This window comes from Arabidopsis lyrata (genome assembly GCF_000004255.2).
Source record: "Arabidopsis lyrata subsp. lyrata unplaced genomic scaffold ARALYscaffold_1, whole genome shotgun sequence".
NCBI classification, from domain to species: domain Eukaryota; kingdom Viridiplantae; phylum Streptophyta; class Magnoliopsida; order Brassicales; family Brassicaceae; genus Arabidopsis; species Arabidopsis lyrata.
In genome coordinates, this window is record NW_003302555.1 from 1,425,151 (window position 1) to 1,447,019 (window position 21,869).

A 21,869-nucleotide genomic window follows, 5' to 3' on the forward strand; every position below is an offset into this window, starting at 1 on the left:
TACAAAGTGTTTTTTTTTTTTTTTGTTCTTACAAGGATAAAATAAAGGGAAACTCACCTATCCTATTTATTTATAAATAAGCATACATACAAGAATCACACAAACATCTAATTTGAAGATTAAAACAACCAAATAGTTGAATAAGCGATAGATAATATAAATACACCATTTATAAAATCTTTTAATTTGCACCGTAGCTTTTCTAAAGCACTCAAAAATGGAATCAACAAATTTATGTACTTTTTGTTTCTTAATCGAATCTGATCTATGGAAGGGGACTAAAAACTGGTTGCGGAAGTAGAAACGACCAAAGAGCTTAGAAATCAGAGAGAAGCAGAAGAGATCGTAAGCGTCGATGAAGAAGCTCATGCTGTCGATGACGATATCAATGAAAATGGAAAAGAGTGTTTTCGCGACGTCAAGTGCTGCCTTCAGGAACTTCACCATTTCCTTCATTGCTTTCTTCTCCTTATTTCACACTTAGTTTTTCTAATAACTTCAAAGCAGAATGAATTTGTTTTTAACGGATGTATTATATTGGTAATAAGTGGCTCTCACGATTAACGTAAAATACTTGTCTATGAATTGACCTTTTAAGCATTGGACAATGTCATTTTCATTAACTTCGAACAGTACCCTTGTATAGCTTATAGAAATTACTTTGTACATTACCATGTTTGGCTTACAAAAATTTAATGTCTTTTTGTATATCTACTATAGAAACGTCGACTCTGAGACAAAATCCCACAATGGCACAACAGATATTGCACTCTATCGAAAACCATTATAACACGTATGATCTTCAAAAGGGATTAGTGTCAATAAATTGACTAACTATACCATCCCGGATCCTTTACATGCTTGGTCGATGATGCAAGGACATTAGACAGAACCAAAGAGCCTCATAGACTCCTCAGTTCTAGATTTCTCAAAAACCGTCAAAGCCCTCTTTAGCTTTTGCTTCTGTTGATATAACCGCCCTGTTGAGAGAACTGAACAGCGGCGGTTCGGATCAAGTTTACCAGCTCGTCGTCTAGCTCATCGAGCTCACCCGAGTCACGAAGCTGATGATATATAGGAGCTGCATGATTAGCAGCAGCTTCCACCAGTTTCCACATCGAGAAACTTGCAGCTAATTCAATTGTTTTGATAGATAACTCTCTAGCGGATTCCAAGCAACAGAGAATCACATGAGCGCAATCGTTTTGAAGATCTTCCATAATCCACCATTCAGAAAGCGAGTATATCTCCACGTAAGCTTGAAGCTCATCCAGTTTTGCCTCAGTGTCCATGTTGTTCCACTTGCAACCCGATGGAGGGTCTGGCAACTCATCAGAGTAGAACCAACTCACAAGTTTTGTTAACCCCAGCCAGCTCACAGGAACGTTTAGTCTATCCAAATGGCTGCAAATTTTTAAGATTCAAATTCTTAGATGTTGAGTCTTTTATTCCTCAATAAACACTAATTATCTCTGCCCAAATTACAGTAAATCAGACAGCAAAAAATACCAAATAACACCTCAGGTTTTGTCTACAAGAAGGGGTGGACACACATACCCAAAGTATAAACTGACTCACAGCTAGTTTTGGTATATATGCCAAAACTAGCCACTAACATACGTTCCACTATATATGCCAAACAAAAATTCTGTGAACTAAGAGCAATTGTTAGTTTGTTACATACCTCTCCTGCATCCCCGATCGGAACAAGGCACGTAGGTATTCACAGCCTGACGACAGTATAACTCGGTGAGAGTGGGCATGAGGAGATGTTAAGGAACACATACGGCAGTTGAAGCCAGCCACGTTTGTTTCTTTAGGTACTAATATCACATCCCTGAAATTACAAGAATACTATGATTTATACCTGGGTTTATCTGGTTGTTAGCGTCAAAAAGAATGATGAGACTCATAAACTTACGAGAAGTGGATGAGTTTCGGAGTGAGGGCAAGGGGTAAATCAATTCCGGGTATTGGAGATCCCCACTTGGGTCTTCTTCTGCTGAGCATCTGCAGCAGAACCTTTGCCTTACAATGTCTCGCCAAAGTTTTCAGCTTTTTCAGAGTCGTGCTTTCTACTTCCACATACCCGGAGTAAGCAAATTCCAATAATTTAACAAGCGCCAAAGTATCCACATTGGCAGACATGCGGATTTCTTGAACGGTTCTCTGAGATTTCTCAGTTAATATAGTCGAGCCACTGTGAGCTCCTTCCTTGGGAGGCAGCAACATTGGACAACTGACAGCAATAATAACTTTGTTTACACTCGCACTATTCCCACTAGCAAAAACGAGTCGCATATCACTAAATTCCTCATCTTCATAAGCTCCCATGAGCCTTTTCCCCAACTTATGTTGGAAGCCATAGTATCCAAGATAGCTTAGGATGTGTGCAGCATACCACCTTGGACCAGAGCCATAAGTTTCATCTCGGATCTCCTTAAGTGTGGTGCATAACCGATCTTTCAAATTTTCGCTCTTCACTGAAAGTTCTATAGCGTGATTCTGTTCAGAGAATGAATGATTTACCAACTCGGCCAAAGCCAACAGAGAGTATAGAAGAAAAGCATCTTTGTTGTCCCAGTCTTCCGTACATACCCAACAACATATCCTCTTTTCAGAGGTGCTCTGGGGAGAAGGAGCAAAACTTGATGCTCCAATATTTTTCCAATTCCTTTGATACCAGCTACAGAAAGATAACAGTATCTCTAAACCCTGGTTTCTTAAAATGAAACTCGCATATTGAGGGATCGATGAATAGCATGCCAAGCCCACCAAACAGACGGTAGTTTGGAGTATATTTGGTAGTATGTAACCTCCAGAAGATGGAATATAACGCAGGAAATTCACAAGGGAATTCAAATTTTGCTCACCACCTTCTTCTAGGATGAATGACAGGGTAACTCTGGCCCTCGATGATATGTATTTGGAGGGAGAATATATCATCATTAGCACTGCTCTTGATGCTGACTCGCTATGGGAGGCGCTGATAATATCATTTTGACATATTTGATAGCCTTTCTGAACCGACCTCGAAAAGGTCAAGCTTAAATAAAAAGTCGAAAGAAAAAAAATCAGAATAGATAAGATTATATCCAAAACGAAGCGGTTGGGGGAAACAAAACAACCAGTGTCTTACCATGCACATGTGACAAGAAAGTTGAGGCAGAGTTCATCTCCACGCAAAATGGAATCAAACTCTTCCTCACAGTGAGCTGCCAAGAATCCAATTATATCCCAAACGTATGACCTCAGACTAGGTAAATAATTGGCATTCAGTACCTTCTCAGCAACTAAAATTTCTTCATCCAGAGACACATAACCATCCAAGGATTGACTATGAAAATTCTCCACAACAAGACTAAGAAGCGTTTCAGAGATCCGATACTTCCAGAAATAAATATGATGTTTTCCTTCCCAACGAGTGATTAGACCCAGTTTACAAGCCTCCACAAGTAAAGACATCTGGTCATGTTCAAGCTTTCCTGAGCTCAAGAACCACTTACCCATGGTCTGAATGGTAGCCTTTACTAGGGACTCAGAACACATGTTTATCATCTTCAAGCACTCTCGGTTACCTGTCTGAGCAATGGCCACTGATTAGAAATCCAGAAAGATAGTTAAAATAAAGGTCAACAGGGCGAGGTGCTATTACCGCAAGCCTTTGTGCTAGCTTTAACCCTTCAATTCGGGCAGTTTGAGAGCTTGATTCCCCCATGCAGCTAATCATCATATCTAACATAGGCTTCCCATTGTCTAGAAGCTCATTGGCACCATGGCCACAAAGAGCTGAAACAGAGAAACACACAAGGGACAAGTTAAGGCCAATTTAGTTGGTAGCTCAGTAGAGAACATAAATATCCAGTTTTACAAGCATATATACCTAGAGAAGAATACAGCTTCAAAGTTACAACTCTCAAACCCATATCAGGCTTCTGACTAACACTCTCCAATATACCCATCAAGGCAGGGTTGTTCCAAACAGAATACCTTGACCGAGGCCACTTCAACATAATTGTACTCAGAAGCAAAGCCATCTCTTGAAACCATTCCACTGACATATTCCCCTCCAAAAAATTCTGCAGATTACCAACAACGGAAACCACAGTTTTTGCTTCTTCTAAAATCTTCCACACTTCTTTCTCCTTAGTTTCTCTTACGTTTACAAGAATAGCGTTCAAAGCAACGGCACAAGGAAGCGAAACATCGAATTGTTGACAACTTAACAGAGGTGATAAAGACTCCACGAGATCCAAAGAATATGATTGCAAGATAGAAGGAGGAACAATACGGATCAACCTAATAACTACATTGGCTGCCAAACCAACCACTGCTCTGTTTTTACACCCTAGAATAAACACCAAGGCCCCGGCTATATCAGAAATTGAATCCTAAGCAAGCACAAAAAAAAAAAAAAAAAAACTTGGAGTCAAGCAAGACAATTTCAACAAAAGTTAAGAACTTTCAACGAGCAGAGATAGAAATAGACCTTGATAAGACGATTGTTAGCTGTTGCTCGAGAAAAACAATCAAGAAAAGCTGAAATCGACTTCACGACATGTCTCTGTATCTCGATATCAGTACACTTCCACTTCTTCTCTTTCTCATCACATACCCTAACAAGCAACAATGAAAGATTTCTCAGGAAACAAATTCAAAAAGGGAAAACAGCAAATCAAACAACGAGAGATTGAGAGTAAAGAGAAAGAGAAAAAAAGAGAGGACCTGAAGCCAAGATTGAGAGCGTGATAAAGACGATGGTGAAGAGTATTGATGTGGGCGGTGGTGTTTCCTCCCTTTGACGATGCCATATCTGGCGCCGGAGTTCCGTCTGACTGAAATTTACCGGTGGATTTGATACAACGGAGAATGATTGACAATACGACACAGAGACCGTCCTTTGATTTTTTGATAATGGGCCTTTAAATAAGGCTTTCTCTTTCCAAACTAATTCGCCTAATCAATATTTTATTTTTTTAATATTCCTAAACAATTATAAAATTAATTTAAGAATAAAGCCGAAATAATTTCAAATATTCAACACAAATTTTTTTTTAAAAAATACTTAACAGAATTAGTTTGGGGTCGACGACGTTACGAAGGAAATAGAAAAAAAGAAGTTCAATATATGGTTGAGGACCTTCAGGTTCGATATGTTAAATTAAATAATGCCCATCTTGTAGCCCAAAGTTCAGTATAATAAAGCCCATAGGCCATGTCCGAGGTTAATTCATGTTGTTTGTGTTGCATCATGAATAATAAGATATTAAACATTTGTATGGCCCACACAACTCAGTTTTGTTAAATACTTGGAAGATAAAATAAATACTACATGAGAAAAACATTTAGTGGATTCTATACAAAAAAAAAATAGTTAAATTAATGGAAATTTTGTTAAAATATCGGTTAACTTTTTGTTAAAATATACGTGTCATAAAAAATTTGTGATGTAAAATTTGTGATTTGCATGAGATATATATAGTTTATATATTAAACAACTTTTTAGAAAAATTGTATATGACCCACAAATTTCCGGACGTACATGCTGTTCTGACTTATATGGAATTTTTTCGAAATTAAATTGTATAATAAAAAGCAAACATTTGAATCCTATATAATATAATCACCTCTTTCTTCTCAACCCTATATAATAATCATTTCTTTCTTCTCATCATCTCTTGGTAGACTTGCAATCTTTTTTCTTTACTTTCGATCAGTTTCTTGCAAGAAGGAGATAGAGACACTATCTATGTGACTCGAAAAAATGATGCTAACAAGGAATGGTTTGGAACCAAAATTAATAGTAAACAAGACTTTATCAAAATCGGATCTAGCCTAACGCTAATGACTAGAGGTGTCAGACGGGCCAGTCCGCGTCCATCTAAGCCGGCCCGCGATTGGCATTTAAGTTTGTGTGCCCGCGACGGGCCGGCCCGCTAGGACCGCGGACAAAAATATATGTCAAGGCCCGCCCCGCAGACTTAGTTTTAATATTTTAAAATAATTAAAAAAATAAAATTAATTATTCAGATTTGAAATTAACAATTTTTAAATTAAAAAAAACTTTTAGTATTAATTTTTTGTAAATCTTATAAATTTATACATTAAATTTTGTTATATGTTCATATATTTCACATATATATTTTCAGAATTATGTAAAAGTATTTATTTATTTATATTAATTATTTATTTTTATTAAATATTTGCAGGTCGGCCCGCAAATCCGCGGACAAAACCCGCAAAAACCCGCAATCTGCCTGGACTTGTCCGCGAGACCCGCTATTTTATGGACATGAAAAATGATGTCCAAGCCCGCCCAGTCGTGGGCTACTTGGACAAAGCCCGCGGGCCCGCTTGACACCTCTACTAATGACGTCTTTTGATTCTACCTAAACAAATGGTAAATAAAGATTTTTTTCACCCAAGACGAAGAATGATTTATCTGTGAAAACACGATTTCGGAAATTCGCGATCAAAACCGGTCTGGTATTTTCTAATGTCCTATGCAAATTAAAAAATATGTGTCTTTTACACTATTTTTTTGTAAAATTACAAATAATATAATAATATTAAAAAGTCATAATAAAACTTGATAAAACAGCTTTTAAATTCATAAAGAGTTTGTAAGAAAAGAAAAAATAGTAAAATAAAAGTTTCAATTCTATTCATCAAAGCAAAGTCTTAAATTTTGTAATTAAAGTCACGTAGCTTAGCAAGTAAACACTAGAGAAAATTACAATAAAATCAATTAGAAAGAATTTTGTACAAATGTATTATATATAATTTTCATTCATACAAAAAAAGAGAAATTTTGTTTTCGTTTATGTTTTTTTTATAGGCCAAAAAATTTACTAAAAAATTCATTAAAAACCTACTACTTAAATATTTTAATATTTTATTAATTCGAGATTTGAAGGATTTCGAGGATGTTAGGACAAAGTCAACCATTTTTTGAAAGATAATTGTTATCTTGTTACTCTTTTCCACTATGATTCCAGCTACGTGGACCATCATCCAGGCCTAGCAACTCCTCTTGGACGACTCGATCTTCCAACATATGGACGCCTAATTCCGACCGTAGAAGCTTTTTTTTTTTTTGTCGTCTAGATTTATTATTAATTGCAAATTATGAAAACTGTTACATAGACATTGTACAATTGACAATTCCTTCCGACCCTTACTAGATCGACAACATACTACACTTCCTTCTTCGTGATCTTGATGAATACCTTCAATGATCTATGACCTGACGACACTTCCTTCTCTGCGTAGAATCCTGACGAACGGCTATAATTGTACATCGCTAGAGATCTCTTGCACACTTGCCTCCATTAATCTGCAAATTTGTTAATAAATCGCAATATCTGGGACTCGAACCCCAGACCTCTTGGTGTAGAAGCAATAATCAACCCTTGGTCAACCAATGGGCCAAAGAGGCTTCCACACCGTAGAAGCTTTTAAAAGAGTTTTTTTTTCTTTTTTTTCAATTGGTTTTTTGGACCTTTGTTTTGTTAGCTTCATTTAATGGATATTGCTTTGTTACTTTTATTTCAAACTGCATTTATTTCATACAAAACCTCGCGTCAATTCAGATCAAGATTACCTTTCTTTTCTTTATAATTATAATAAAGAAATAAAAGTGGGCCATTTTTTTTCTCAAGCTAAATAACTCAAACTAAACGAATTCAAAGACTTAACAAAGATGTATGTATAATTTATTCATAGCCAATTGAAATAAACCGTATTACCGTAATATCAGCATTATATGTTTATGCAACCATATATCCTTTTGAGTATAAGCAAAAGGAAAAAGAGAGTTAAAACTTCAAGACAAATTCACACATCTACATGTTAGGCTTTATAACAGCACATAAAGCTTATTTCGATCATTGGCAACCATTTTTTCCCAAACTTGTAGTAAGCTGATCAGATGAATCTTGAATACCTTCCAAATTCTTCCCTTCTGATGCCAACGAGCAAGAATGCGAAACGAAGTACACACTCGAAGAAGAAGAAGATTCAGCAGTCGAAAACAATTCCCTTTCATCGAATCCTCTAGATTTCTTCATGTCTCTCTCTTCTTCTTCCTCAGGTTTCACTCTCTTTGAACCGTTGTAACGAACAGCCGAAGGTACTTGTTGGTCATTAGAAGACACAGATGGGCAAAGACCAGGTTCTTTAATGGTATTAGCTTCTAAGGCCTCGAAGCTATCTGCTACAATCTCATCAGGTGCTGCTCCGATCATGATCTGTGCTTCACGGGTTCTTGATATGGCTCTAGCGAGTAGCTCACGAGCTGTTTCGATGTCTACAATGGGTTTTGCGTAGTTTGTTCCGAGTTCCACACCGGAAGCTTTGAGCACGGTTAACGGAGCGTCCCATGGATGATGGATCCATTCAGTTGGCAATCTCGCAAGCTCGGGAAGCCATTGCCTTATGTACTCACCTTCTGGGTCATATTTGGCGCCTTGTAACTGAAATCAAAACAGAGATTTTTCGGAGATTTCTCATAATCAACAGTAACTAAAGCTAAACCAAACCAAAAAACGAATGCATAGCAAAAACTGTTATTAAGCTTAAACTCTAAACTATAAGATAAGTTTTGTAGTTTACCGCGGGATTGTCCAAGCGATCAAGCTCATGGCCATCGGGTATGCTCCCAGAGATATACTGCCAGCCAAGGATGTCGCATTCCAAATCAGCATCCAAAAGTGTATCCCAGAAATACTTCATTCCCCATTTCCATGGAAGAAGAAGAAACTTCACAGCAAAGCTCGAAACAATCACTCTTATTCTGTTATGCATCCATCCGGTAGCCCAAAGCTCTCTCATTCCGGCATCCACCAACGGATAACCAGTCCTGCCTTGTCTCCAGGCCTTGAACTTGTCAACATCAGCATCCCAAGGGAAAAACCGAAGATGACTCAACAACGATTGCTCGTGAGTAAACGGGAAGTTGAAACATATATACCGAGAATACTCTCTTAGACCGATTCCTCTAAGAAAAAGATCTGCACTTTCTTCTCCTTCACTGTTCTTATCTCTAGCCCATATGATTTGTTTCATCCGGGCACACTGGAAAACGTGTCTGACGCTTATTTCTCCGAAATGGAGATATGGAGATAGCAGTGAGGTTGAATTCCCAACAACCTTTTTGCTGTTCTTTGCATAATCTATCAGCTGCTTCTCGATGAACTCATTTAGTATCTTATCAGCATTGCTCCATCCTGGAGACCAAGCTCTAGTTAACAACGCATTGCTCGGTTTTTCGGCCTCATTTTCTAGCCCTAGTTCTTCAATCGAACATGCCCAAACCGCTTCAGCGGCTAACAAAGAAAAGACAAAAACTTTTGTTTACCTGTCATGTCCGAAAAAAATCGAAAATGTTCAAACTTTTCTATGATCTTTTCAGGTTTTACCTGCAGTTATTGGCATCAACCGCCAAGGAGGAGGAAGCATAACAGATTCAATCGGCATATCTAAGCATTTCTTCCAGTAAGAACTGAAACTCGTAAAAGGTTTGCCCTTTTCGCAGTATATCTCCCACGGTTCATACAATAGATCTCCATTGTAGCTTTGCACAGAGATACCACGTTCCACCAGCTTCTCCTTTACGGTATGGTCCCGAACTAACGAAACAGGATCTACATAAAGAAAACGCGACTGCATCAACCTCAGTTGCACTTAGCTTTCAACAGTAACTTAAAAAGAATTTCTATCCTTTAAATGAGGGAGATGAGAGATGTAGTTTACCATAGAGGTGGTTAAAGACGACTTTTGTAGCACCGGTAACGCGGATACAATCCAAGATCGCTGAAACTGTGTTATGGGTTTTGATAAAAGTGAGGTCAGATCCAAGAGCCTTCAAGGATTGAGATAAGTGAGCAAGTGATTGTTTCATCCACCATCTTGAAGCTCTTCCTGGATAAAACTGTCCTTCTTCTTCAGGACACCAAATGAAGACAGGAAAAACAGATCCTTCGTGAGCAGCAGCTGCTAATGCAGGATTATCCTCAATCCTTAGGTCTCTTCTAAACCAAACTATAGTCTTTTTGTCCGTCGTCATAGTTGCTATGATCAGAGATGAATCAAGACCAAATCAGCTAAATTCCACACTCTAACCAAGTTTTTCCATGATTTCAGACCTCAAGCTCCTTCAGAAGATAGTTCTATATCAACAACAGAGAATAATTAATCAGAAATCCAAAATCTTTTAAGTCCTAAATCCAAAATAATCTACCTAAACATACAGGAACGGATTCGATTTAACCCTAATACTTAAAACAGAGCAAGCAAGAGAATTTCAATTAAAGGAAACAAAAATCAAAAGCTGGAAACATTTTACCAGAACTCAAATCAGAGAGGATATCTCTTGGCGACAAAGATCTTCAACGAGCTTAGAATCAAAGACTGTGAAGGATATTTTAATGACTTGACTCTTCTTTCTTCCTATTTTGGGTATGCAAAGTTAAAGATTTGAGATCTAACGGAGACGAAAAACATACCCATGAGAGTATGAATGTAAATAATTGTGCAATATAATAATTACAACGAGACAAAAGTAGACAACTTTATCCACAACTAGTGGCGTATGTTCTTATATTAGTGTTTTTTTTTTTTTACCGACATCTCATCTTTGATTTGCTAATCTACGATTTTATTGGGATCATCTACGAACTTTCTGTAATAAGATATTTTTATAAGAGATCGAATTTTGTTTGATTGTTGAGTGGGCCTAAAGTGCAGTGAAGATACTCTTATCTTCTTATGCTAGAGAAAAAAGGTTTTTTAACGTTGGGGCCGAGGACGGTGGTTCATGAACTCGATTCTTCTGGTCATGCCCACTTTTGTAGAATCCATTAAATATCTAAGTCTATATGTGGCTTATTTATTTTGTATATTGCTTAAAGGTGAGAACTTGATTCTCATTACCAAGTAGATAGAATCTAGGGATTATCAAAATCCACTGCTTTTACTTTACAAAAGGAAAAAGGGAAGATAAAAATTCTCTCATACTTTGAATCCTCATATACCCTAGTTAGTGGATCATTTTGCCTATGGTTTATGATTCGATTTCGGATTTATCGGATCGTCGAAAAATAGAAACAATCTAATTCGAGTAGATAAATTGTGTTGGTCTTACTAATAAAATATCTATTTCTTTTTGAAGATGTAAAAAGGTTCAATCTGTTGGATGTATATTTAGTTATTTACAGTTCAATTTGATGTTTGGTTATACATTTTTTGGATGAAGAAAAATTATAAGTAATCCCTATTAAAATTTCAGTTCAATCTAGTCATTTGATTTTGGTATGAATCTGCAAGAGTAGCATTTCTTTTTGCAACACAATAACACCATTCCGCACAGTTGCACAAACCCATTACCGAAGAACTCGTCAATTTTGGGCTAATTGATGAAGATAACCATGGTCCATGGAATTGCATATTTTCCTTTTTATGGGTAAACCAAATCAGGAACATAGACTAAAGTATAAACGATATCCTGGTTTAGAAACAGACCAGGGACAATGCTCATTAACGAGACAACCCCACAAAGAGGTTATTAAACAGTGTTTTGAAATACCTTAAACAAACTTCTTATTCCGACAAAGCCCTGAAAACTTTAAATGATCTCACACCTTATAGGTGAAAAATTGCTTCAGAAGGGTTTAAGAGAGGCATGAGTACGCCAAGTCCTTCTCTTCCTTGAGCTCCTCCGCAGTCAAATCCATCTTCTTCCTTGATACTTCATCAATCGGAAGGCCTAACCAAACAAAATACACATTAGAGTAGGCACAAATAGGGTTTAATTATTGAGTTTGTCAGAGCTTGTATTTACCTTGGACAATACTCCACTCTCCATTGCGACAAGTTACAGGGAAGGAGTAGATAAGTCCTGATGGAACGTTGTAAGAGCCATCGGAGTATACTCCCATGGAAACAAACGTACCCTGACCAATCAAATCAAAGAAAGATCATATTAGAACAACTATTATAAACCGCACTGCAAATAACGGGGAAGAGTTTTATTATAAACCTCTGGAGTTCCAAGAACCCAGTCACGGATGTGGTCACAAGCGGAGCTAGCAGCAGAAAGCGCACTAGACAACTTCCTCGCCTTGATGATTGCAGCTCCACGTTGTTGAACTGTAGAGATGAATTCCCCGTCCAACCTACACAATGAGCAAATATTTAAATGAAATTAGATTCTGCTTCAAGAGAAAAGAAAGGGTCTTAAGTTCTATGGCATGACATAAGTACCATGCATCGTCCTTGACGAGCTCACGGACAGGCTTCTCTCCAGAGGTGGTCTGCACTTTAGCATGGTTGACATCTGGGTACTGTGAGGATGAGTGGTTTCCCCAGATGATAACGTTTTTAACATCAGACACTGGCACGCTCAACCTCTCAGAGATCTGACCCAATGCCCTGTTGTGGTCAAGCCTTGTCAAACAAGAGATGTTCTTTTCAGGGATGGATGGTGCAAATTCCTTGAGGATCAATGCGTTGGTGTTCGCGGGGTTGGCCACAACAAGAACCTGAAATAAATAAATAAATGAAAGAATGTCTGAGAAAGAGAGTCACAAACTAGAGCCAACAGAGAATACAAAGCATCTGTTACACTCGAATGAACAGCAAAAATTGGATGAAATGGCTTCATTTTATTAAAAAAGTGAAACAGATCCCATCACCTTGCAGTTTGGAGCGGCATGCTTCTCCAAGGCAGCAGCCTGAGACTTGTAAATAGAGACATTCTTGGACATCACATCCTTCCTCTCCATTCCTTCTTTCCTCGGGAAACCACCAACCATAACAGCAACATTGACTCCAGTACATCCCTCAACGGCATCAGTTGTAGCAACAACACCTGATAATAATACACACCAAATACTCAATATCTTTCCTACTTGAGCAGAACAACTTATGGCATGGAATGCAAATCTTAACAGTGGAAAAAAGAAAGTTAAAGCAACACGAAAACAAAGCTTAAAAAACTCAAACAACCTTTGAGAAGAGGGAAGGCAGCATCGATCAACTCCATCTTAACACCGTTCAAAGCTTCAGCAGCAGGAGGAATATCCAACATGTGGAGGATAACAGGTTGGTCAGCACCAAGCATGATTCCCCTGGCAATCATAGGAACAAGAGCATATCCGATTTGTCCTGCATAATCACAATAGTTAGTTACTTCAGTAGCTAAAGTAAAAACTTATAAACTATATCCAATAATATAAACAAAGAAGGTTTCCAAATCAGAGTTCAATCCATGAAATAATCCATCCCAAAATCATATATGCAAGCAACTCAATCAATAGTTGGTCAACGTTGAATCCAACCAGTATGAAATGTTTATTAATAGACGATAATAAAATTAACAAAATTAGAGCTGACTTGAGCGTTTGCGGGTAAAATGTCTATTTACAGATCAAACCTCTACAGAAAGAGAACAGAGAATGGCTAAATTTAAGGAGAAATACTTGATGGTTCTTGCATGAAGTCAGCTGATTCATTCAAACGCTGACTATAAGAATCCTAGTACTTTAGACGAATTTCAAGCCTAGCAAACTTAAGATCCAACAAATACATACTCCCAGATCTAACGAAACAAGCGTCGACCTATCTTTCATCGATCTAGGGTACAACCAAAGACTATGCAGAGATCTGACTGGAGTAAACAAGAGCTTTGCGATACACTAGCCAGAGATCTAAAACCAGAAATAGAAGTTACACGATCTGATCGGATATAGATTTAAAGTTATACCTGCAGCTCCAGTGACGAGTACACGAACTGGTTCTTTGGCCATCGGATCAAGATCGGAGATTATCGCCGGAAAACGGATCGAAGTTGGGATATTCGACTTTTGAGAGAGCGTAGAGTCAGCTGCTTTGGTGTGTCCGTGAAGCTCACTCTTTTTTTGTGTATTTATCGAAGAAGATATCGAAGGATGTATCATGCCACGTCATCTAATATAATCATATTATCTCGAAGAAATAAATGGAAATCTGAGATTACACTTATCATATTAGGAAAACAAGATATTCCAATGGGCCTTTAAGATTAGGCCCAAACTCATTTAGCCCAGAGTTTTCAAATCCGTGACTTTTTTTAACTCTAGATAATGGTGGCGATAAGGCGAGAATCACGTCCAATACATTCTCCGGGATGGCGTCATCTTACGTCACCTTCTCAACGGTCACTCCGGTGGTCAGCGGCAGCGACACTCGAGGCTTAGCTCGCTTGGCATTCACCCGCCGCCGTGTAACTCTATCGCCGAATGCTCGGAGGAGACTATTGAGAATTTCGGCGAAAGCGTCGACGAAGAATGCAATGGAGTACAGAAAATTAGGAGACTCCGATCTTAACATCAGCGAAGTTACTATGGGCACTGTAAGATGAATCTATTTTATCTCCTGAAAGTGTAGTTCATTGTTCAATACTTGAAGTTTTGATGGAAATTTGGAATATCAGATGACATTTGGGGAGCAAAATACTGAGAAAGAATCTCATGAGATGTTGAGTTATGCAATTGAAGAGGGCATCAATTGCATTGACACTGCTGAAGCTGTGAGATTTTATCTTAATTGTTCATGTTTCTCTACTTGTTTTGTGAATATGAATGAATGCAAGTGTTTGAATGTTTTATAGTAGTAGATATAGTAGTGTTCTTTGGTTTATGGAAAATATCATTTTGTTTATTGTGCAACTTGATTAATGCTTTTTTGGTGAAAGAACTTGAGTATTGTTGTAAGAACTTACAGAACGAGGTCTGTTGTTTCAACGATTTGGAACTTGGAACGGTGATATGTGTTTGTTCTAAACAAACAGCAATATGTAGTTGATGAAAAAAAAAAAGATTTGAACAGTTGTGTTTAGCTTTCTGACATCTGCTTAGTCGTGTGGTAATTTTTCAATCCACTTTTCTTTCCAGTATCCCATACCGATGAAGAAGGAGACCCAAGGAAAAACGGATCTTTATATCAGTAGCTGGTTGAAGTCTCAGCAACGTGACAAGGTATTACCATCTGTCATGCTTTGGATGCATATTGTAGTGCTGCAGTCCTTGGATTCCTATTGACTGATATATAACCAATTATTTATGCGGGCCTTTACTCTTTGAAGTTCTTATCGTTCGTGTGAAGTAATCACTGTCTTTGTCAATTTGATGGTCAAGAATGTATATGATATCAGCAAACCTACTCCAAGTTATAAAAGTTTATATTGATGTTCTTTTTTTTTCCTGTATACAGATAGTTTTGGCAACTAAAGTATGTGGGTACTCAGAAAGATCATCTTACATAAGGGACAGTGGTGAGGTTCTGCGTGTAGATGCTGCTAATATCAAAGAAAGTGTTGAGAAAAGTCTTAAGCGCCTTGGAACTGATTACATTGATTTGCTTCAAATACACTGGTAACATCGCCTTATTTTTTGCTTTAAGTCGAACTCATATGCTTCATTATGTGATCAAGGCTTTTTCTATTTCATACGCGAAATATTTCTATATTCATCATCAAATGTCAGAAAATCATGATACTGATGTTTTTTTCAGTCCAGGCCAGATCGATACGTACCACTCTTTGGTGATTTCTACTATGACACATCGAAATGGAGACCTAGTGTGCCATTCGCTGAGCAACTAAGAGCCTTTAAGGATCTCATAGATGAAGGAAAGGTAGTGCTACTCCTTAAAAATCAGATTTTATATTGAGTTATAAAAAAATCCTTACTGTAAACCTCAAATACAGAATCTTGAAGTGTTCCTCGAATTCTGTAACAGGTTCGCTACATCGGTGTCTCGAATGAAACTTCGTATGGAGTGATGGAGTTTGTTAACACAGCAAAACTCGAAGGACTACCAAAGATTGTGAGCATCCAGAATGGTTACAGCTTGCTAGTTAGATGTCGGTATGAAGGTAAATCTTTCTAGAATACCTAGAGAGCAAGAGTGTCGGAGGAGCATGTTCTAAACTCTTTTGGTTTTGTGTTAAAAATCACAGTTGATCTGGTAGAAGTATGCCACCCAAAAAACTGCAATGTTGGCTTGCTTGCTTATTCCCCTCTTGGAGGCGGCTCGTTGTCTGGGAAATACTTGGTTACAGACCAAGAAGCTACAAAAAATGCAAGGCTGAATCTTTTCCCAGGATATATGGAACGTTACAAGGGATCCCTAGCCAAGGTTTGTTCTTGATCCAACTATACTTACTTCTTTTTATGTCGTGAGCTCTAATATTGTTGTAAAGCCATTTCGTGAAAGTTTTTTGAGGTCAGTTTTATTTTTCTTCCGATCTTAGGAAGCAACGATACAATACGTAGAGGTGGCGAAGAAGCACGGTTTAACTCCGGTTGAGTTAGCACTTGGGTTTGTACGTGACAGGCCCTTTGTGACAAGCACGATCATCGGGGCCACATCGGTAGAGCAACTTAAAGAAGACATTGATGCTTTTCTAATGACTGAGCGGCCGTTTTCGCAGGAAGTTATGGCAGACATCGACAACGTTTTCAAAAGGTTCAAAGACCCTTCTTTCGTTTGAAAGAAAAGAAGGTTTCTCATAAGTTATATATAGCTTGAATTTGTTTCTTACAGTTGTTTTTTTTTTTTGGGCAAATGTTTCTTGCAGTTGTTTTTTTTTTTTTTTTTTTTTGAAAACGTTTCTTACAGTTGTTTATGATATGATAGATATACATTACTCTCATGTAAGAATAATGTACCACAGATGCAAAACGTTTCAACGCTTTTATTGATCTATAGTGGACCTTAACCAGATCCAATTTATCCATTAAGCCTTATATTGGACATGTAAAAATTAAAAAAGATGATGGGTTTGGGCCGATCTCGATAGCCCAGGAGGAATACAACTTAAAGTAGTGTAGTTTTAAGTGTACACGTGTTGCGAATAGAACGGTAACTCTGAGTTAGCCGTTTGTGATATGTCAGAAGGGTAACTTAAAACGGTAACTTATTTCAAAATTCAGAAACTATCCGTTTGTAATTAATTTCTCCCAACGGTAAATAAAACTTGTCTATATATAATACACACAACCATCGTTTTCGTTAAAAAAATCTAATCAAAAAGATGTAAATAGAAACTTTAGTCTCTCGTATCTTCATGTCTCTCTCTTGCTTCATCTCCGGCGGCAAAACTCAGCAAATCATAAGGTGTGAGTTACTTTGATACACGTTTTATTTAGTAACTGATTTTTCCAGTCTTAATATTGCCAAAACTCAGCCCTCCTTTTGTTTTTAAATTCACGAATGTGTCCATATCTTTACATAAGTGTTTTCTCTATCAAGTTTAATTTCCAGTTTCTTAACTATCTCTGAAAATGTGACTATCTAGTTTAATCTCCAGTTTCTTACCTATCTAGATCTTTTACATAAGTGTTTATTCTATCTAGTTTAATTTCCAGTTTATTCACTCGGATTTTACTTCTCCTGGCTCGTAGTGCTTTGTTTTGAATTTTTTGGCCCTTGTTGATTTTGATTCTGTGCTATTCTTGTTGATATGCTAAATAATCACGGTGCAATGTTTTATATACTATGAGTCTCATATTTTTTGTTATTATTTTTTTGATTATACATATAGTCTTGATATATAATTAATCAAAATAATTTTTTCTTGCAAGGAATTATTCTGATGAGGAGGACAGAGAGCTTTCAAGCCAACAACATTTCCACTACTTAGAGCAAAAAGTCCAAACATGAATTGCAATTCCCGCCAGGTAAAAATTTTCACTGCTTTCCAAGTAACGACTAGGATCAACAATAGTTTTAAATGAAACTCTTTTTAGTCGAAACACATAATTTTGAACATTTAATATATATAAAAACCACACTCAAAGAATTTTTTTAGAGTACGTTTCGAACAAAATTCGTAAACAATAAAATCAAAATACATTTTAGAGTCAAAAATAAATTTCTTTTTATCCAAACTCACCTTAGTTAATATTAGTTGAAAAGAACCTTAGTTAAAATTTTGAAATATTTAGTCGAAACACTTAATCCATCAAAAAGGCCCACTAAAAATAAAACACTATAATCACCAAGAAGCTACGTCTCTTTAGTGAAAACTTATTCGAAGCACTTGTCATAACTCTCTTTAGTCAAAACTTATTCGAAGGAGGAGGTCTCGGGGCGGAGGAGGAGGCCGGGCCGAAGGTCGGGGCGGCGGGGCGGGCCGAAGGTCGGGGCGAGGACTAAGGCGCCAAAGCCAAGCCGGCAGACGAAGGCTGGAGCCACGGGCGGGCGAAGCCTCGGGGCGAAAGAGGGGGCGAGCGAAGGAGCCACGGGCGGGGCGAAGGAACGGGGCGGGGGGCGGGGCTTCAAGGAAGGGACGAAGGAGCTGAGACGAAGGGGCGGGGCGAAGGAGCCTCGGGGAAGGAGCCTCGGGGAAGGAGCCTCGGGGAAGGAGCCTCGGGGAAGGAGCCTCGGGGAAGGAGCCTCGGGGAAGGAGCCTCGGGGAAGGAGCCTCGGGGAAGGAGCCTCGGGGAAGGAGCCTCGGGGAAGGAGCCTCGGGGAAGGAAGGAGCTCGAGCTCCCCGAGCTCGAGGAAGCGGGGCTGATAACATATAATCTCCCCATTCGTTCGCCCCGAGGAAGATTGTCCTGGCGATTGTCCTGGCGACCATGCTCCTTCGGCTCCTTCCCCGAGAGCGAGCGGGGCGAAACAGGAAGTCGAGACGGGTAAGCCGAGTAAGTACAGGAAGAAGCCGGGGCGAAGAAACAAGCCAGGGCGAAGAAACAAGCCAGGGCGAAGAAACAAGCCAGGGCGAAGAAACAAGCCAGGGCGAAGAAACAAGCCAGGGCGAAGAAACAAGCCAGGGCGAAGAAACAAGCCAGGGCGAAAGGTGAAGAAATTACGTTAATCACAAAACTCGCCATATATACAGTTATCTTCCAGCAACTGTAATCAATATTAAGAGTCACGCTAAAGGAATTTAGTGCTAAAACACAATGTCTCTAACATATAGTAATCTCTAACATATAGTAAACTAATTCAAGATCATCAAACACACAATTAAAAACACATGTGATGGCTGATCACATAACTCAATGATTCAACCCCTGTTCTAGTTCTACACACGATATATATATATATATATATATATATATATATATATCATGTTGATCCTCCTTATACCAAAAGAATTCTCATTTTAAAGGAAAAATCTGATGACCTATAACAACCAAAATTCAACATCAAACAAGGTTTCACTGAGATCAATTTTCTAAGCAAACTCAATTCAAGATCATCGAACACACAAATTAAAATCTAAAAATTTTAGAATCTATTGATCTCTGTGTTCTTCACAGAGCATAACAAAAAGAACCACACAGGCTACACAATTAATCGCCAATTGAGAAATTCTAACCTGAGAGGAGGAGAGCTCTTCACGAACGAGATCACCAGTGACAATATGAGGAACGCCGAGGAGAGAAGAGAGACGAGAGGCATAGGTTGCTTTACTAACACCAGGACATCCAAGAAACACCCAGTAGAAATTTCTTCCTTTGTATGGAGACTGCGAAGACGAAGACTTTTCGAGCTGTGTCGCGGCCTCCTCCAAATCGATTTTGGGGTCTAGCGAGGCCCCAGAAGAAGAAGAAGAAAGAGACCTAATCAATTCTTCACCGTCGTCGTCGCCGGCCTGAATAGACCGCCATGGAGAAGAAAAAAACAGGGATGTTTTGTTATTACTGCTGAACCAATCACAACAAGACACATCACGACATCTTAACAAATCTAAAAACTCTTAGCTAAGAAGTGATTCTTAGCATTTTTCTTTGTTTTGCTTTAATTTTAATTATTTTATTCTTACGATTTTTGTTAAGATCTTCTTAAGTAAGATACACCATTAAAAGGAGCGGCGACCTGTAAGAATTTTGACCGGCGATTGTAATGGCGGGGTTAGGGTTACGGCTAAAGGCGGCGAAATGGATGTTGAGGAGCGGAGCAGCTACTGTATCGAGGGGATGGTCGTCGGAGATGGGGAAGGGTGTTCGTCGCTTCTCTACTGAAACAGAGAACGATGTTCCAACTTCAGGAATCAGTAGACCACTCGCTGAGATTCTCAAGGTGAAGAAGCCGTGGTGAAGAAGCCGTGGCGAATATAAGCAGGGATGAAGAAGCCGGGACGAAGTAGCTGGGAGCCGAGCCAGAACAAGCTGAAGAAGCAAAGCCGGGGGAAAAGCCTGGGGCAAGAAGTCGGCAAGAAGTCGGGGGGGAGGCGAAGAAGTACAGACGAAGAAGTACGGGCGAAGAAGCCCGGGGCGAAGAAGTACAGGAAGAAGCCGAGGGCGAGGGCGAGGGCGAGGGCGAAGAAGCCCTTAGCGAATGGAAGAAGCTGGGGCGAAGAAACCGGGGCGAAGAAACGGGGTGGAGAAGTCGGGGCGAAGAAGTTGGGGCGAAGAAGTTGGGGCGAAGAAGTCGGGGCAAAAGTCGGGGCAAAGAAGCCGAGCGGGGGCAAAGAAACGGGGCGTAGAAGCCGGGGCCAATAAGCTGGGTCGATTTTAGTCGCATATCACTTTAGTCGAAGCATGAGTACTAGTCTTAGTCGAAGCTTTTTAGTCAAAAAAAAGTTAGTTGAAGCAAAGGAGCAGACTTGAAAATCAGAGCAGTTGAAGCTTATATTGGGTTAAAGCACTTTAGAAACATTTTAGTCAATTATGTAATTTCATGTAATATTTTATTATTATTTATTGTTTTGATCCTTTTAAATTCTGCTTTTGTAAAATTATCATGTAATATTTAAAATAGAAAAAACATATTATATAATATTAAAATATATAAAATGAAAGAGTAAGAGTAAAATAATAAACAAAAGGAAGTAAAATAATTATAATTACTGATTTATTTTAAAAAACTGAACGAGAAAATATGTTTGAATGAACATAAATATTTAATTTAATTGAATGTATTCACAAAATTTTTTACAGCTTTAACTATTTTATTATTTAGTGAGAGCAAACTTTATTTAAAAATTAACAAAAAAAAATAGTGTTTGTCGTGGAAATTTACCTAATTATTAAAAATATTTAGGAAATGAGAACACAATTTAATGGTCAGATCTAGATCTCGTCGGTCATCCACCTTTTTCAGTTTTCACGAGTGTGTCGAACGAACGAAATTAATATAACGATTAAAACAAATTAATTGAATAATACAAGTTGCATGGTTAATGAATAAATCACTGATTTGGAGTCATTAATCAGTAACGACCGACACACTGAATAAAAACGCGTTCACGGATTGATTTTATTCCGTGTTAATGGCCTGTGAGTCTGCAGTGACTCTGACTTCTCCATATAGGCAACTGTATTTTTTATCGTCAGATTTTTCATAGAAAGCAAACTAAATTTATTCCATTAAAATTGCAAGAAGATAAACATCATGTGGGGGTTGTTGTTACTTATTAAAGATGGAATTATAAAACGCATTATGTGAAATCTTGAAAACCCAATAAAATATTTTGTTGTAAGTTGTAACAATATCTCTCTTTAAGTATATATATATATATATATATATATATATATATATATATATATATATAATTAGCATTATGGCCCCTGCTATGTAGGGACTTAGCATTATTTTTGACAGATTTAAGGAATTAAAAAACATAAATAGGAGATGGAGATCTATAGAAACTATAAATTTGTTTTTTAGACGAAGAAAATACCTGATTTCTGAGATGAATGGCAATGAGAACCATGTTTCAGATTTTATAGTTCATAAAAATTTGGGAGGATTAGAGGTGGAGAACGTGGCAAGGAGAAAGTGGAAAAGATAAAGATTTTGTTTTATGTATTGGAAAAGATAAAGATTTTTCTGTGGGTGAAAAAGAAAATCTAACGTGAAAGTAAAACAGTAAA

At 38.0% G+C, this 21,869-nt stretch overlaps 4 protein-coding genes across 4 annotated transcripts; 1 reads left to right on the forward strand and 3 right to left on the reverse strand.

Annotated features, from left to right (window-relative positions):
• Positions 1 to 587: 587 nt before the first annotated feature.
• LOC9328276 (BTB/POZ domain-containing protein At1g04390) lies at positions 588 to 4,953 on the reverse strand. The gene is made up of 8 exons (XM_021011886.1): positions 4,726 to 4,953; positions 4,490 to 4,616; positions 3,884 to 4,391; positions 3,656 to 3,789; positions 3,140 to 3,582; positions 1,922 to 3,046; positions 1,685 to 1,837; positions 588 to 1,404 (listed from the first exon to the last, which is right to left on the reverse strand). The coding sequence occupies exons 1-8, from the start codon at positions 4,809 to 4,811 to the stop codon at positions 951 to 953; spliced, it is 3,030 nt and encodes a 1,009-aa protein (XP_020867545.1). The 5' UTR covers positions 4,812 to 4,953; the 3' UTR covers positions 588 to 950.
• Positions 4,954 to 7,693: 2,740 nt separating this feature from the next.
• On the reverse strand, positions 7,694 to 10,864 carry LOC9328277 (cryptochrome-2). The gene is made up of 5 exons (XM_021011887.1): positions 10,346 to 10,864; positions 9,754 to 10,169; positions 9,420 to 9,644; positions 8,614 to 9,326; positions 7,694 to 8,474 (listed from the first exon to the last, which is right to left on the reverse strand). Exons 2-5 carry the CDS (start codon positions 10,064 to 10,066, stop codon positions 7,887 to 7,889), a joined length of 1,839 nt encoding a protein of 612 aa, XP_020867546.1. The 5' UTR covers positions 10,067 to 10,169; positions 10,346 to 10,864; the 3' UTR covers positions 7,694 to 7,886.
• A 551-nt stretch (positions 10,865 to 11,415) lies between these two features.
• On the reverse strand, positions 11,416 to 14,009 carry LOC9328278 (malate dehydrogenase 1, cytoplasmic). Its single transcript, XM_021011889.1, has 7 exons — positions 13,763 to 14,009; positions 13,006 to 13,164; positions 12,693 to 12,868; positions 12,262 to 12,539; positions 12,038 to 12,173; positions 11,840 to 11,951; positions 11,416 to 11,764 (listed from the first exon to the last, which is right to left on the reverse strand). The coding sequence occupies exons 1-7, from the start codon at positions 13,953 to 13,955 to the stop codon at positions 11,670 to 11,672; spliced, it is 1,149 nt and encodes a 382-aa protein (XP_020867548.1). The 5' UTR covers positions 13,956 to 14,009; the 3' UTR covers positions 11,416 to 11,669.
• Positions 14,010 to 14,133: 124 nt separating this feature from the next.
• Positions 14,134 to 16,746, forward strand: LOC9328279 (protein tas). Its single transcript, XM_002889456.2, has 8 exons — positions 14,134 to 14,389; positions 14,471 to 14,566; positions 14,931 to 15,014; positions 15,250 to 15,410; positions 15,555 to 15,672; positions 15,778 to 15,913; positions 15,998 to 16,176; positions 16,292 to 16,746. The coding sequence occupies exons 1-8, from the start codon at positions 14,165 to 14,167 to the stop codon at positions 16,529 to 16,531; spliced, it is 1,239 nt and encodes a 412-aa protein (XP_002889502.1). The 5' UTR covers positions 14,134 to 14,164; the 3' UTR covers positions 16,532 to 16,746.
• Positions 16,747 to 21,869: the final 5,123 nt, after the last annotated feature.

Coding starts and splice junctions, on each gene's coding strand:
- LOC9328277 (XM_021011887.1), bottom strand. CDS start 10,066: ATGACGACGGACAAAAAGACTATAGTTTGGTTTAGAAGAGACCTAAGG. Junction 9,327..9,419: donor GTTGATGCCAATAACTGCAG/GTAAAACCTGAA, acceptor TTTCTTTGTTAG/CCGCTGAAGCGGTTTGGGCA. Junction 8,475..8,613: donor ATCGCTTGGACAATCCCGCG/GTAAACTACAAA, acceptor TTTTGATTTCAG/TTACAAGGCGCCAAATATGA.
- LOC9328276 (XM_021011886.1), bottom strand. CDS start 4,811: ATGGCATCGTCAAAGGGAGGAAACACCACCGCCCACATCAATACTCTT. Junction 4,392..4,489: donor CTAACAATCGTCTTATCAAG/GTCTATTTCTAT, acceptor GTGCTTGCTTAG/GATTCAATTTCTGATATAGC. Junction 3,047..3,139: donor TTTCTTGTCACATGTGCATG/GTAAGACACTGG, acceptor TTTTTATTTAAG/CTTGACCTTTTCGAGGTCGG.
- LOC9328278 (XM_021011889.1), bottom strand. CDS start 13,955: ATGATACATCCTTCGATATCTTCTTCGATAAATACACAAAAAAAGAGT. Junction 13,165..13,762: donor ACTCGTCACTGGAGCTGCAG/GTATAACTTTAA, acceptor GTGATTATGCAG/GACAAATCGGATATGCTCTT. Junction 12,540..12,692: donor ATGCCGCTCCAAACTGCAAG/GTGATGGGATCT, acceptor TATTTATTTCAG/GTTCTTGTTGTGGCCAACCC.
- LOC9328279 (XM_002889456.2), top strand. CDS start 14,165: ATGGCGTCATCTTACGTCACCTTCTCAACGGTCACTCCGGTGGTCAGC. Junction 14,567..14,930: donor GCATTGACACTGCTGAAGCT/GTGAGATTTTAT, acceptor TTTTCTTTCCAG/TATCCCATACCGATGAAGAA. Junction 15,411..15,554: donor GATTTGCTTCAAATACACTG/GTAACATCGCCT, acceptor TTTTCAGTCCAG/GCCAGATCGATACGTACCAC.